This window comes from Pempheris klunzingeri, chromosome 24 (genome assembly GCF_042242105.1).
Source record: "Pempheris klunzingeri isolate RE-2024b chromosome 24, fPemKlu1.hap1, whole genome shotgun sequence".
NCBI classification, from domain to species: domain Eukaryota; kingdom Metazoa; phylum Chordata; class Actinopteri; order Acropomatiformes; family Pempheridae; genus Pempheris; species Pempheris klunzingeri.
In genome coordinates, this window is record NC_092035.1 from 3,497,477 (window position 1) to 3,514,444 (window position 16,968).

Here is a 16,968-nt window from a genome sequence, read left to right on the forward strand (position 1 = left end):
TGAGGTGGGTGAAGGGCAGGCTAACGGGTAATGGTAATCCATAACTCCACCAATCTCCATATTCAGGCCGTTTAAACTGCACATTAGCCACCAGCTATTCCCATGGCCTGTCTCAGACCTGGGAGAGGGGGGGGGGGGGCTGGCTGGCTTTCTAATGAACTGTATAATTAAATGAGAAGCTCCGCTCGGCCCGCTCCGACTCTTCTCGATTCCGAGACCATGATGCTTTAACGAGGGCTGAATTGAAATGAATGGCAGCAGGTGAAGGACAGAAGGACAGCGGGCTAATGCAGTGGAATGTGCCTTTAATGAAGAGGATGAAAGGGGGGGGGGCGGGAGCAGGCCGAGGTCACCGTGGGCGTTCACCCGTACCTTCATCCTACGGTGCTATGGTGCACAGTCCCCATACACACTCTGAATCTACTGTACACACCCGCTCTATCTCTCCAGCTCTGCCGTTTTTGGGAGCTGAGTGGGGGAGAGATAACTGTTTCAGCCCTCCACTTTGCCCTCCCCAGAGCACGGCTTTTGATTGACACATGCTAACAAGCTAAGGTGTTCGACAGGGGCGCCGGCAGAATAGGTAATGCTAAGAGAACATAACCAGGGAATTCTCCCACAACCTGTGGTTCATGACAATCGACTGGGGAACAGCATGTGCTTCTGCATTTTTGGTTTCTTTTTCTTTTTCAGGAACTGCAACAGGAATGTGGGCTTATGAGGTGTCAAATTAATTCATGCAACGAAAAAAAAACCCTCACACAAGAGGAAAATGTAAGTGAAACACCAAAAGGAGCCTTGCAGAATAGTCAAACGAACGGAGGACGGGTGCAGAGAATAGACAAATAGCTTTTAAGGAGGGGAGGGGGGGTACAGGCTGCCTTGAAATCAAAGGTCATGCAGGGGCAGCAGGGCTGTTCTTCACATGGCAAGTGTGTGAGCTGATAGGAGGCATGAAAACACGTCTGCCAGCGTGTCATCGGCTGTGACTGTGTCCAGTCCGAGTGTGTGTGTGTGTGTGTGTGTGTGTGTGTGTGTGTGTGTGTGTGTGAGAGTCTCACTGCGTCCTGTGACTGAACTTAAGAGCGTCTTCTAGATGACCATGAACAAAGGGGAGGCTCTCACACACACTGTAACCGATGACATACACTGCGGATGGAGGAGTAATTTCAGTAAGATGTGTGTTACAGCCAAATACCGACAGCTATTTCAAAGCTTTTGTTTAATGGACGTTAAATGCAATTAATTCTTGGATGTTCACTTGCTGCTGTTTATTGTCTTTGGCAGCACACTGACCACAAGCACTTGAAGGAGGCTGTTTATTGCCTAGTTATTCTTTTAAGTACAGCGGATGGCCGGTGAAGCCACTTTAAGTGCTGTAAGTTGTTTTGCCCTCAGCCCAAGTGAGAGGAAGGTATTTCCACTCTGGTTATTGTTGGAATGTTTCATATGAATGATGTTTTCAGTTTAAATAATGGCCTCTAATTGCTTTTGCTTTTATTCACACTTATCATAAATAATAAGGCGCTCCTATTATCCAACTGAACTGCCCATTTGTCAATATGTAGCTGGAGCAGCCCTGAAAAAAGGAGCGGGGCCTTCGGTTAAAGTTGAACTCTTCTGGTACACTTCTTGTACCAACCACTTGTTTCAAACATAAAATGTGTTAAAACAGGGCCCAGGTTTAAAAATGCTGGAGTTTTCCTTCTCTTCCATTGTTTATCCCACAAATGCAGGTTTTCATCAGCTGATGCTCAAATGTTAGATACTGGAATGTCTTTGAAATGCTCCACGCTTGCAGCTGCAATACCATCGCATAATTCCATTACCGTGCCATTATCGCGGCATCACCATGGCACGGGACAGCGGTGAAGCCACGGCACATGTGACGACGGCGAGGTTTTGCAAAAACAAGGAGAAAAATAAACTACATCTTTTCATCATGTTTTTATTCAACAGGCTGATACAAATCCATTGGCTTTGCATGTGTGAATGTGCTTGATTAGTATTAACAAGGCATGTGTGGACTGTTTTTCCCCCGTTTCGTCATCACAGGATGGTCAGCAGACAGCTGCCGTGTTTTTTCCCTTTATTGTTTTCGCAGCTTTATCTATCCTGATTTGTGATGCATTGTGATGCTCTTTGAGATGCACTGCACGAATAGGAATGTGTTATAAGAAGCATTTGTTTAATTATGTTGCTCGGACAGCTTAGGACAGGATACTGATGATATCTGAGATCATTCCCTTAAAATTGGTTGAATAATAAATAAATGAATCGATAGATATAGAAAAGGATTGATCAGCCATGTGTCTGCCTGGTTTGAGAGGTCTATTTCAGTGCAGACAGGAGGGGGTCAAAGCAGCGCAGAGACTAGACAGATCAGCAGAGGCCTGGTCCCTGTTGGCCTTGACGCTAATTAAACACTAACTGATAGAAAAAGCCTTCTCCACACTCTAATTATTCCCCATTTCAAGTCTAATTTCACCAATCAGTGCCATCTTTATTTCTGAGAGCAAATTGGGCAGTAATCATTTTCTAGTGGAGATTTCCCTGCGTCTAATTGTTGAAGATGATTTAGTCATTATCAGAGCGCGGGCTACTCTTATCAGTCATCTCGCAGGGCAAATTTATCTGGAGATTGTGCTCAGAGAAATTAAGCTGAATATCGTAATGAATTTTTAAAGTGATGAGTCATGACGTTGTCATAGTTTGACTGAGTGTGTTAGATATGCACAGTCCAGCTAAAGTGGTTAAATGGAACAGAAATAGGATGAAAAGATCTGGTGTGGCACCGAGAGTGAATTTCAAAATATTTAATGTGAAATATTATATAAAAAAAAGAATGATGCATTTATTTGACAGCATATTGAATCAAACCACCATTGACACATTTAGATTTCAGTGCGGTTACGTTTAGCAATGATATGTTAGAGGCTAAAATGTTTAAGGAAGCTCTTTGTTAGCCGCACAGTCTAAGAGGAGTCACACAGCTTACTGTAAAGGTCTGTTGTCTGTGTGGATCAAGATTTATACATATTATTAGACACGCCATAAAAATATCACAAAGAAACTCATTTGCGTTTGTACATTTAGCGAATGCACAGAAAACGTATCGGCCACGTCTGCATCCAGATAATCAAAGGCAAAAATAGAAAAAACAAAGTGTGATAGCAGGATGTAAAGGAAGTCCGAGCGACAAAACATCAAGGACGAGAAGATACTTTGAAGGGCAGTTGCTTCCCTTTCCTGTTTGTCGACTTCGTCTTCCTGCTTCTCCCCTGTTATAATGACCCTAGCTGGTCAAGGTGATCCCCCATTATTTCCTTCAGTTTGATTATCTTGTGCAAAACGCAGGCCAGCGCAGCATTCACGCCCAGTTTGATGGAATAAAGTTGATTCTATACAACATATACTAGGTTCACTCTATATTATATGTCTCTGTAAATCATTATATTGCCCTTAATTTAATTTCAATTCTTAATTATAAAATCTGTGTCAAAACATTCTTTAAACATTGGCACACTTGCAAATATACACAGGCAGCTGTAGACATGAATACACACACACACACACACACACACACACACACACACACACACACACACACACACACACACACACACACACACACACACACACACACACACACACACACACACACACACACACACACACACACACGCACACACACGCATGAGTCCTTAAAACTTGTTAAATCTGTCTGGGCCTGTGGAGTCAGTTATGACCAGATGGTTCTGAAAAAGAAGAGTTATTTTGCCTCTCAGCTTGTCACTTATTGCTCTCTGGGTTCCTGATCAGATAAATTAATATGGCAAAACCTGGATTATCCACAGAGGCAGCCCGGGTGTCTGCTGATATCATGTTTCACACATCTGGAAACACGTGCATTTGGATTTGCAGGATTTCCATACTTTGTGTGACTGACTTAACTTCTCTGTGCTTCTAGGGGATGGATGAGAGGGCTGCGTCCCTCAGAGCACCCTCTACACTGCACCTATCATGGGGTTCTTCCGTCTAGGATCGGCTCGCCTCTCGTCTCCGTAGCCGTAGCGCTCGGGGCTGGTGTAGCGCTCCCTGGTGACCGGGCTCCTATCTGGGCTGGTGTAGCGGCCGGGGCTGGCCTGCCGGTAGCCGTCGCCTCGCCCTCCGTCGGCTTCGTAGTAGGGCCGCCCTCTGCGGCCAGCCGTGGGAGAGGGGGGAACGTCCTGCCTTAGCGGCACACGGTGCTGCTGTCCTGTGCGGGGAGACGAGGGGTAGTAGCGTGGATAGCTGGGGGGCTGATGGGGCTGTGTGCCCGCCTGAGGGAGTGGCGCGCGCCCGGGGTGGCTGGAAACAGGAGGGTCAGTGTAGTGGTAGGGGGCTGGGTCTCTTGGCACCGGTCTGGAGTGGGTGGGGTAATCGTATGGATCCCTCCTGAAAGAGAAAGGTCATCTGTGAGAAATGACAAAGCAGGAAGTGTAGCTGATATCAGCCTGGAGCTGCCCTGTGGGCCTGTCTGACACCTTTAGTAAACACACACAAACACATACCATCACACATACATAGTGTGTATGCTTTAGGGTACGGAGGAAGACAACATTTAACACTGGCTTAAACTGGTTTGGGGTGGAGGACGAGCCACAGATTTGGCCCTCCCTTGCGGTAAGCCTCCTCCTGTTTTTCAGTTTACGTGGCGAGGCAGTGGCCTTGGCAGGATCGAGTTGTGGGGGAGACGTGGATGGAGAGATGCCAAGAGATAACAGCAAATGCCTTGGTAAGCATATATGAGGTTGTGTGTGTGTTTAGCTTGTGTGTGTAGGAATGTGTGTGTGTGTGTGTGTGTGCACGTCCCAGGGGTCTGCAGTAACGAGGCAGCCAGCTGGAAGTCTCCGGTTCCCTCCCACTAGCTCTGGGTGATTAGGGGCTAAACCCCTGGGTAAGGCGACACGCGGGCCTCAGGGAGACGGGAGGAGAGAGAGGGAGAGACGGGACAGGGGAGAAAGAGAGAGAGGGGAAAGATAAAGAGGGACGGAGAAAAGAAAAGGGAGGGCTGCTCACCTTTCACAGGCCCATTCAAATGTTTTCCATCTTATGAGCTGAGTGGCACACACGTCCAGCTGCAGCAAGTCAACACATCTAAAAGTCACTCTGTGGGCCGGCTGCAAGGGAAACACTCCTATTTTTAAAGTGGTTATCTGCAACACCCCCGTCAGCTAAATGGTCACGTATGTCACTGCTTAAATGTCTTTGCTCACACAAACTAAGCACACAACCTTTGTCTGTTTTACTGCCATGTTCTGACCACATGCAAATGGGTGTTAAAGGGCACATTCACACAAAATACACACACATCTCGGCCCTGTGTCAGTGTCGGCATTGCTGTCCCAGGTTACTGGCGAGAAGGTGAGATACTGGTGTTAAACAGGAAGTCCGGACACATGCACAAGCTGGTGTTCGACCACAGCAACGCGTTCCTGGATGGTGCCGCTGCCAGAGCCCTCGGCTGCAGCACCACTCGTGTGCCAACGTGGTGATCTCACCATGTTTACATGCACACAAGAAACCAGGTTGCTGCAAAAAATCCAGATATGCAGGACGCTGGACTACATGGCCTTATATTTAACGTGAAACAGTCACGTTACAGCAACTTATTCATAATGCAGAAGCTACTTAGTGTCAGCTTTAGCTTAAATGTGACTTTACATTATCCTGAACACAAGGATGCTGCATGTAATGAAATGTTACATCCCATCGTGTCTATAGCAGAGGAAGCCTGCTTTTACATACAGTTTGGATAAATATAGATGGGGAGAAACAATGTGGTATCTTTAATCCGCTACCATGATTATGGAAATTATGGTTGCTTGTATACATAACAATGCAGAAATCCATTAACTGCAGAAAGCCAACAGAAACCTGGTAATTTAAGTGCATGTAAATGCACTTTTTTTTTTTTTGACTAAGTGCTATTCTTGGTCTGAGCATAGCCTGAACAGAAATTGCTAAAGCTCTCATTAACTGGCTATAGTTCAAAATCTCTATTATACTATATCAATCAGCAAAAGAGAGCAGCCGAACAGATTTAGACATTCACTCTCCACCCGTCAACAATGGCTCCCACTGTAGTTATTATACAGAAGCCTTGAGCTTAGCCTCTCCCTTGTTCTGCAATCATATCCCTGCGTCTCTCCTGTCCGGTCCCCTGAGTCGGGCTCAGCACCTGTTGACTGGCCAATTAGAATGACTCACTCACCACAGATTAGGTCGCACACAGCTTGGTTGTGTCTATGTTGTGTTGTGTTGTGTTGTGTGAGTGTGTGTATAAGCGGACGTCCCTTGAGGATATTCGTGGACTGTGGCGAGGTGGATTTCTTTATGTGTGTGTGTGTCCCAGATATCAGTGGAGTGGGTTTTCAGTGGGGTGGGAGGCCTGACCACCCAAACAGAGCGGTGGGACAGGATACACAGGTGGTCCTAAGAATGAACAGCACTGCCTTGTCAGTCAGCAGAGGAGGAAGGATGGAGCTGCACACACACACACACACACACACACACACACACAGATAGACATACACACATGCACTGCCAAGGCCTGAGATAAGGAGGAATGAGGTGGGGAGAAGCATAAAATGACCAAAAACAAAAAAAATCAGAGGAATCTGAGAGGTAGGAAGAGAACAGACAGAGAGATTTCATCTGAAATGAAGAAGTGAGACAGAAGCAGATGTGGAGGGAGTCTGGGTAAAAGCAATGTGTTCCTCCATGTAAACCCCCGATGAGGAGTTGCAGGGCTGGAGTGGAAAGAGCTGGAGAGAGAAACGGAGACGAAGGTCAGCCCTCTCATTAATCCAGATTAAATGGTGAAGGCCACCAGGGGAGCAAAGGAAAGGAAAGAAGGATGGAGTGAAATAGGGATAGAGGCGGGGGGGGGGGGGGGGGGACACCTGGGTCTAAGCAGACTCAGGGCCACCCAAACAGACAGGAACCTCCACAGGCTTCCCCTCTCCTCTCATCATTCGACTTATTCCCGCGTATATACTCTCATCAGTTCCACCTGAATATTCATCACCCTCTCCATCACCTGTGACCTCTTCCCTTAATATCTGCTCATCACCTCCATATGCACTCTGTTATTTAAGTGCCTCCGTCATCCACGCACCTCCTCTTTTCCTCCTTTCTCACCCACAGCGCTATTTTTAGCCTCTCCGAGGTAACAACTGGGGCAAAGCAGTAATATGAGCAACAATAAGTGTACGGCTTATGGATGCAAATTGCAGGAAAATTGCAGGAAAAATCATGTCCACTTTGCTAAACAATCACAGATAGACTGAATTAATAAACAAGTATTCATGATGACATTAAATCAACCGAACCAAACAGGCAAATGCACCAGAGCTGATTTAGGACCACTGAGTTAAGGAGCAAAACCACTAGAAGCCCCCCAACACAGGGGGAGTCCTCAGATGTTGTGGTTAAAAGCACGACTGCTTGCAACCATATGAGAGTATGCATTTGTGTGTGTGTGTGTCCGGCCAAGCAGCTGGGGGATTAAGGGGTCCACGGGGCTCAGTGACCCACGGGCAGCTCCTCATCCCTGGGTCACACAGCTGGCTTCAGCCTGGTTGCTAGATGGAGGGAGGTGAATGTGTCATGTCTGTGTGTGTTTCAGCGGCCTTTGCTAACCTCAAACGTCCTCAAACAGTTCAAAGGGTCGCAATATTTGAATTTTGACGTAATTTAGGCTTTGATGCAGCAGATCAGAATAAAACGTTTCCAACATTTATGTGTGCGCCTCAGTGACTAAGACAGCGAGCCAGAGGCTGCGTTTGTATAATCTAAGTGTCAGAATGAGATCTCTCGTTTACTTGTTAACTTACGTAACTTTATCACTACGTTCATGCCCCATATGAGTATGGGAAGGCAGGAGAGAGACTTACACAGGAAGATCAAGTTGTGTGCTGCTCTACACGTCTGCCACTTAACACATAACAAGTGAGGTTCTTTTTTTTTTTTTTTTTTTAAGGACTGGGTGGAAATTTCCTTCAGAGCTGCTTCTGACTAACAAAAAACATGCCAAACATGGCAGATTCCTGCTCGAATACAGGCGCTGGAAATGACAATTAAAGGAGCTCTGCCAGCGCCGCTAATCTGGCTTGAAAAGAGCTTGTGACAACGAGACGCATGCAGACAGTAGGTGTGTTTTCATTCAGCTGTCGAGGGAGTTTAACGCACACTTTGGAAATGTCAAAATAAAAAAATAAAATGCAAATGAGATGCTTCCATGTGCGATGTTGAAACAAATGAAAGACTTTGAATGAATGCCAGAAAAAGAAACGGGGACGTCTTTAAAGAATGAATTAGTACTTGGTATTTCTTATTATTTCTTATTATTTAATGCACTGGCGATATTGTGATACAGTAGTTGTTGCTGAAGCTACTATTTGCCCCAAAGTAGACACAGAAATAGGAGACAGAGTGTGACATTACTAGTGGGAGGTAATTTACACATACCAGCTTTCATCTGTTGGGAACATCATTATTCAACGACAGATGCATTTCATCACAGTCATTTTCTTTTGAGCCACAATATGAACCTTTTGGGATGTAGTGGAAATGTTATCTCTTCACATGCTCGTTATATTTTGATGATGAGCTCGTGATCACCATAAATATATGAATACGTAAATATAATTAAGAAATACATACAAATCTGAAAATCAGGAGAGGAAATGGAGGCAGTGTAAGGAAAGGGAGAGGCAGACAGGAAAAAGGAGTGTGTGGGGCTGCAAAAGACGAGCCATGTTGAGCAGGAGACAGGCGGAGAGACAGGCGGAGAGACAGATGTAGCTGCTCGTCTGTTCCTCTGAGGTCTATATAGAGCAGCAGCGCAGGGTGTGATGTGAACCACGGGGACCAGCTAGAGTGGAAGGCTGTAATGACACGCCATGTAATACATCTGACTCACACTTCGAGAACATCAGCACCATATACCACACTCCCAACCACCCTCTGAGAGTGAGTGTGTGTGTGTGTGTGTGCGTGTGTGTGTGGTGAGAGCAAATGGTAGACTGAATATTACATCCGTATTTATATGTATGGGAGTGTATTTGATTACGTACTCAGTGAAAGAAAATGTGTGAGTCCATCTGGGACTGTGAGAGTCTAAGTTACCATTTAGGCAGAGCTTCTGCCGTATGACAGTGAAGAATTTGTGTGTATGGTGGTAACATGGGGGGGTGGAGGGTATGCTGCACCTGCCCCTAGGAAACGGAAGGAGGAAATTAGTAAGCCCCCCTTCCCAAATACCAGTTCCTTATTAGACCCCGGCAGTCACCATCCTGGTCCCCCAAATACCCCCGGTCCTAAACAGCTGGAAAACAACCATGTGTCTCTGTCAGACTTCACACACACACACACACACACACACACACACACACACCCTATAGGATTAAACTTGGAACAGTATCCTTTCGTAGGCTGTGACATTTGTTATTCACCGATTTCACCTTCTTATCTTAAAACCTATGTTAGATGATAAAGGTAAGTTTGCATGAATACCCAAATCTTTCATGTCAAATTCACATCATCTAAAAGAAAACCAGGCCTGATTTCAGAGGACAGTAGTTATAACTGGAGGGAGCCAAACCTTGTGTGCAAGGAAAGATTTACATGATTCATACTGAGACTAAAGTGTTGGATAGTTGCACATGTTGCAACACATATAGTTAACTAATAACTATGTCTTAGATATTGTATATTACAGGTGGATTCAAGGAAACATACCGTTTATAAAGTCAAGGTACAGTTGTATTTAGACAAATTCAATTTATGTGTAGAGCCAAAAACAGATGCTTGAGAATCCGCAGGGGTTAAGATGAGATCATAGGAGGACATTTCACAGTAAAAGTCAGCATCCATGTACTATGTTAAAGTTGTTGTTAGCAGAGTAGCTGTATGTTTCTGATTTAAAGGATAAATATGTGTTTGTGTTTTCACACTCATGCATAAATAATTAGCGCAAATGCTGGGACACTTAACTGCACTCACCTAAATCACATGTACACATTTAATTTATTAATGTTCTGATTGAAAAGATGAAGAGAACATACAGATGCAACACAGATGCATATGTAGGCGCATCTGGCAGTTATGCGCTCACCTGTTAGTCGAGCGACGAGGAACAGACAGGCATTGCATGCAAAATACATGAATTGCTCTGCAAAAAACAAAAAACAAGCAGCTGCTGCACCTCACTGCCAAACGCTCCCACGCACAGACATTCATATGCATGCGCACACTTTTCTGGGTAAAATGTTTAATGAGTCATATTTTGCAGAGGTGCCAGCGGTCGTAGAAAAAGTAGCTACAAATGTCTTCATTTACCGCATTCGATCTTGGGTTTAAGGTTGTGAAACCGCTGTCCACACTTTATAGATGATAAGTTGCAGCAAGAGTCAAAACATTTTCCAGTGTGGCCATCAATTATTGTAAAAACTGTTTATTTAAGAGACGTAATACAGTATAGCCAGTTGACACATTCATTAGTGTATGATGCATTCTCCAGATTCTCCAAATACATCCTCGTCCAAACCCTACACACACACACACACACACACACACACACACTCTTGGCGCTAATGGCGCTGTGCTAGCTGAGTGCTACAGACAAAGAGCAGACCCGGCCGGCTCCACAGCAGAGGAAACCATTAGCCACTCCGGCCCTGGCCGTCAGGCAGCTCTGCTAATCAAACCCGGCTATGACAACAACAGGGGTGGAAATTGGCTCTCACCTCGACGCACGTGGCTCATCTAAATGGGCCTGTGTTTACGCTCTCCGATACTATATACTGAGCAATGACAAGGAATGTGTACAGCATCAGCGGCAGGTAGCTGTGGGTCCGGCTGCAGCGTGGGAGCTTTCAGTCAGAAATGAGTAGGTGAGGAGAGATGGGAGGCGCCAGGCCAAACAGCCTGTGTATAAACTAAGAATAGGTACTCGCTCATAAAGCTCATAGGAACATTTAATGACTCACTCAGTATTTTAGTGATGTCATGCTTCAGACGACTATCAATAACCATTTACTTTACAATATTCTATTTCATTTCATTCTGATGATGTGAGCTACATGTGAGGCATTCAACTGCTGCTCTTATCCACTGTGAATTGCAATGACGGCAAGAGTACCGGAAAAAAATTACGTTCCCTGGCCACGAATTGCTAAGGAGGTCAAAGGTCAAATTCACTTCTTGGATAGCGCTCCAAGAAGGAGAGGGATCGTGTAATAGAGACGTGCTGGGGGGAAAGCAGTGAAGTAACAGTAATGACAAAAACAGATGGGACTTCATTTTCACTGAATGCAGAAACTTTTTGGCAACTCATATTCAATTTCTCAAATCATTCGCAGTTCAAGCTGAGTTCACAGTACACCTATTCTATTCTGTTCTATTCTATTCTATTCTGTTCTGTTCTATTCTGTGCAAAAAGGAGAGCATTTGAATTCATGGTGACTCCTCCACAGAGCTACACGTCCATCGGTATTTGCAGACTGAATGTCATGCAGACTGGTACATGACAGTCTTTGTATTTCTCACCGAGCTCATGGGGAGCGCAGAGGCCTCAAAGTGTATATCTTTTGTTTTATTTATAAAGCCATAATTTCATTTTCCCATACACAGACCAGAGAGACAGCGGGAGAGAGGGATGGAGAGGAAGGGGAAGACGGCGAGCGAGTCGAGATACAAAGAGACGTAAGAGAGATATAAACAGAGGCGACAGAAAAATTCAGACAAAAGGATTGATGGTATCAGGGAAAAAATGCAGAAAAAGAGAAGTTATTGTAAACAGGTAGAGCCACTGGTGCCTCAGCTGTGCATGTGACAGAGCTGGCTAAAGCCCTTTCATTTCATACTGCTGATTCCATTACGTTTCCCTGTGTCTGAACACAAACACCGTTAGCTGGACAAACATTGTCGCCTCTGCACACCAGTGGGGCCCCTTCCTTCATAAAGGGCCCGCAAATAAGAAAAGGGTCAGGGCACCTCTCGGGAAATCAAACAAAATAATCCGCATATTGCTTCAGAAGCTCTTGGGTTGCTTATTTAAGAGTAAAAGAGGGGGTCACATCACCTTTTAAACCAATCATGTCGGGTCCTGGAGAGACATAACCTGCTGTTTTGGGGCAAATGTAGAAAAAGAGTTTGTAAAAAATAAAAAAAGACTCCCCAGGACCCGAGAAATTAAATAAGTTCCGGAGACAATAACTCTAACTGAGTTGGGTGAGTTTAAAGTGAGTCATCCGACAGCTGGACAGCAGTGGTGGTGGTGGGGGGGACAGTTGATCACTTATGAAACTGTGAGAGGTAGGATTGGGTTTTAATAAAGATGGGGCTAGTGCAGCGAAAGCATGATTTCTCCGCTGACCTTGAAAAAGCCATCTGAATTGACCGAGAGCTCCAAACTACAGGCCATGACAATATCATCGAGCTAAAATAATAACAGACCCTTGCAATAAATACAACCCTCCAACCGGGCGACGTAGGAGCAACATTTTGGGAGCTTATTTCCATCTGACAAACTCAGACTCAGTCATTTTAGAAGGCTTCCTCATTTTAATAGTCCTCTCATGTTTCTTTATGTATTCATCCTAATCTAATTAACAGGTTGCTTTCACTCAGAGGGGCCCTGAGCCAGTTATTCTTTTCTATTCTGTGGTACTAGGTGTGTCCGGTCATTAGGGCCCGAGCTGACACAGCCGAGGTGAAAAGGTTCACGTGGTGAGACATGGTGGAGAAAACCAAGTGGTTGTAAGTCTGGGAGGTGCATGTGAGTGTGTGCACCCCTCAGGAAGGTCGGGTGAGAGTCCTTCAGGGACACTTTCCCACATACCAGAGGATACTCAACATGCTGAGGACAATCAAGATTTGGCCCTGTGTTTTTCAAGGAGGGGCAAAGATCGCTTGGTGAGAGCACTGAGCACTCAGTTAATCCTCAAACCATGAACCTGAGAGGCTCCTTAAAATGGCTGACTGAAAACACAGATGTGCGTCCTAGAGGCCTGCAGGAGTCCAACATTTTGGAGCCGTTCCAAACCGACCTATGACAAATTAACCAAAACACACTGTGTATAAATCAATTCTTCATAAAGACTAAGCGTCTGGTAGCCTGTACAGCGGTGTTTTGAGCTAAATGCAAACTTTAGCAATGCTGAGGAAAGCCCAAGTCAGATGGCTTCAGTCAAAACTTCATGGCAGCCCATCCAAGAGCCATGAAAGAAATCAGAAAGGTACCACAGTCCCATACCCCGTCTGGTGGGTACTAGAGAATTAGACCTAGTCTGAAGAGGATAATTGGACCCGATCAGCAGAACTACACAGACCCAAACAGAAAGCAGCAGATTGGTGAGCTATGAATTAATAGGCTTCACACACACACACACACACACACAACCGACAAGTGATCTGCTTGGATCCACTTGGGGATTAGACTGAATATAATTTGGAGCCAATCCAAATGGTTCCTGGTTACTAGGGACCGAGTGGACCTGTGAACACCTCTCCCACTCGCTCAGACACCTCGTGTCCTTCACAGTGGGGTATCTCCATTGTCCAAACGTGACAGGAGCATCATGAGGCCAGTATGGTCCCCTCGTTGGAGCCCCGTGACTCACTGGCCACCGGCTGCACATTAATCAGCCAATTATCAGCCCAGGCCAGCAACGTTGCAGCGCCAATCCAGCCCCCTAATCCAATCACCTTGGGGAAGAGGGTCAGGGGGTGCTCTGATTGGATAACCCCGGGCTGGGTCGCCGCGCCCATGACCTGCTGCTTTGAATTGGTAATGACGTTAATATTCTCCATATGGCCGTGTGTGTGTGTGTGTGTGTGTGTGTGTCCCCAAGCATACAGCCTATCTGCAGGCTGAGCTGCACCCCAGTGTTAATGGCCAAAGGAGAGGGAGGTAAGAGCCAAAGTAGCACTATCACCCTCCCCGGGGCAAACCTCTCGACGCCGCCACTTCCAGCCCTCTTTCCAAATCCTCTTTCCCAGACTTTAGCTTCTCTTGTTGGCTGCCGTGCAGTAGCCCTCAGCGCTAAGTCCCAGGCTGAGGTCCACTTTCTTTCCATCAGCCCTGCTACTTTGGCATCCACTCCTTCAGGTCTAAAGAAACTCTTGATTTGAGGGGAGGGAACAGCCAGACAGATCTCAGTATAATGAACCCTTTTGGCCTGCAGCATTGTGATGAGACATGTTTTTCCAATACAATGAAGGAAGTAAGTAGGTAACAGGGCAAACTGGCTTGCTCATTCTTTTTTTGTAAGACTGTAAAAAGTGGAATATATTGTAGTTAAAAAAAAGGCCTTAATCACTTGAACCTATGGGAGAAAAAACCCCACTGACACACACAAACTGAACTGACCGTACTTGAGTGCTATCATTAGGAGAGCTATAATGTGCTTGGACATATTGACATAACACAGCACGGAAAGTGAATATTTAAATGTCTCCCTGAATGCCTTGATTCTGCCTCGATTTTATTCCCACCCTCCTGACTCTTAGCTCTCCTCTACTCTCTCTCCATATGCTCCCATCTGTGAGGTGCTTTACCACATCTCCTGTTCTATCCACGCACACACACACACACACACACACACACACACACACACACACAGACAGACAATCACACTCACCTCCTTCACTCCCACCCCTCCAGCTGCAGCCCCAGCCGGCTCCACACAAAGGCAGGCCAAATGTATGCTAATGAGAGCCAGGCCAATGGTGGAGCCGCACTCATTTTGAGAGGAAATGGCTTTCAATAATGGCGGCCCCCGGGGGGATTTTGCACAAAGTTCAGCTCCACTTTGAAAAATGCATGCAATTCACTGCTGTGTCTGCTCTCTCTTTTTCTCCTGTTTTTCGCACTCGATGAAAAAAAAAAAAAAAGAAAAGAAAGAAAGAAAACATTCCCGGAATATATTTGCGTCTCCTCCTCCTCCTCTTGCCTCTGTATTTATGCTGGGGGGAGTCGGAGGAGTTTTGGGGACTGAGGAGTCGTGATTTATCTTTACAGAAACATCAGAGACAACACAAACATATGAGTTTGAATAGTGTTCAAACTCTATGTGGCCCTTTTCCTCTGCCTTTTGTTGCTCTTGCTTTTGCTCGGCTGCTGAGCCAAATGTCCCCAGAAGCATGTTAACTGTACCATATGAATTTCAAACGGATGATACCCTATGGGTCCTGGGCCTAAAAATACTTCAAAGAGGAGATGAACAACAGTTAAATAACAATGAGAACATTTCTTGAGGTAATGAACATCATTTGAACCTGACTGTTATCTTCACGCCTAATCATAAAAGAATTTGATGGCTGCTACGACTTTATCACTTCAATTTGAAACATTTGAACTGTCATTATTTATATAACACAGTCCAATATTTCAGCCAATCACTCTCCAATCTCCATCCAATCCTGTTTGATTATCACACATCCAACAGAACTGGAGAGGTCCTAGTGATAAAAGCCCTAAAACTATATCAATATGTAAAATCTCATCTTTCAGAATCTGGAACCACAGCATGTGTGACGTTTTTGCTTGTGCAATTTATTGAATATATGGTGAATTCTTCTTTCATTTGTCAGCAAATGATGGAAAAAGCCACACATCCACACATTTGATCAGAGAACATTTGGGCCTAATCATTTCAATAAAATGCACAATCCAACTTTCATTCTGCCAATCTGAATGGTTGGGAAGGTTTTCAATTTCATGGGCTGGCTTCAATTTCATTGCGGAGAAAGTTTCCATAAGTGGACGGCATGAACTCTGACCTCTTTTATGTTACCCTACATAAGTATAGACCGGTGGGGGTCAAAGGTCCTCCAAGTCTCCCTCAGCCTGTATCTCCCTTAAGGTTTGTCTCATCTCTGTGTCCCTCTGCTGCCTGGTCATGTCCCTCCTTCTCTCTCCCAGATTCAGGGCGTCTCGTCCCCCCTGAGCCAGTGCTGATGTCTGCGCTCCCTGGTGCCTGTCATATCAGGAGGGGCAATAACCCGTGAAATGACTGTTCTCTTTTTCTCCCTCTCCTCCTCTCCATCCCGGTGTCCCCGCTTTTCCTCATTCTCCTCCTCTGGCTTGCCTCGCACCACGCCACGCCACGCTCCACTTAGCTGTTGGGCCGCCGACATCACATGGCGTTCGCTCGGCATGTGCGCTCTCACACTCGTCGGACTGATGTATGTGTGCTGTAGCACTGCGGGGAAACTCTTATATGGAGAAAAGAGGAGGTGTGCATGTGTACATGAGCCTAACTTGTCAAGAGAACATTTAAACAAATAGAAGGAACATGTGCAGTTCCATTAAACCCACACTAGAGGTTATACAGTCTTCATAAGAGCAACCCATCCTCTTTATGTGTGTGTGTGTGTGTGTGTGTGTGTGTGTGATCATCCTGCCTGTGCCCTGCTCTCTGGAGAGCTGAACACTCCTATTCCTGGGATGAGTAGACACTCCCAAGGCAAACACTCTAGATTTAATTATAAGCTCCAAAGAGGATTAGTCTGTGCCGTGTGTGTGTACTTGTGTGAGTGAGTGGGGGAGACACAAAGGGAGGGAGTGGCAAGAAGTCACCCCCCCCCCCCTCATTTCCTGCACTGAAGAATAAAACACACACAGACTGGGCTCACCTGTGCTGTGTGGGGTACTGTCGGTCCACCTCTTCGTAGCGGTGCACTGGTCGAGATTCAGCTCCTCTGGGTGCCATCTGTCAGGAGACACACAGGAGTGATGTGAGTGAAGAGAATGAAACGGTCCGAGGCTCATTCGCACACTAATGGAAGCACCCTTGAGCAAGGCACTGGAGTGATACCTCCTTTCGCTGGAAGCCACTCTGAGATTTAATGAAATAAAGAGAAGTGTTAAACAAGCTGGCCTATTCAAGCAGCTAAACGCTGTGGTGGAGACCACAC

General features: G+C 45.7%; 1 protein-coding gene across 1 annotated transcript in view; it reads right to left on the reverse strand.

Annotated features, from left to right (window-relative positions):
- Positions 1-1,940: 1,940 nt before the first annotated feature.
- Positions 1,941-16,968, reverse strand: part of pard3ba (par-3 family cell polarity regulator beta a) — a 135,552-nt gene continuing 120,524 nt past the window's right edge. The window contains exons 23-24 of the mRNA XM_070855632.1: positions 16,687-16,763; positions 1,941-4,437 (exon numbers count right to left, since the gene is read on the reverse strand). Of these exons, the coding sequence (XP_070711733.1) occupies positions 4,008-4,437; positions 16,687-16,763 (507 nt within the window). The 3' untranslated portion in view covers positions 1,941-4,007. The remainder of the gene's footprint in view (positions 4,438-16,686; positions 16,764-16,968) is intronic.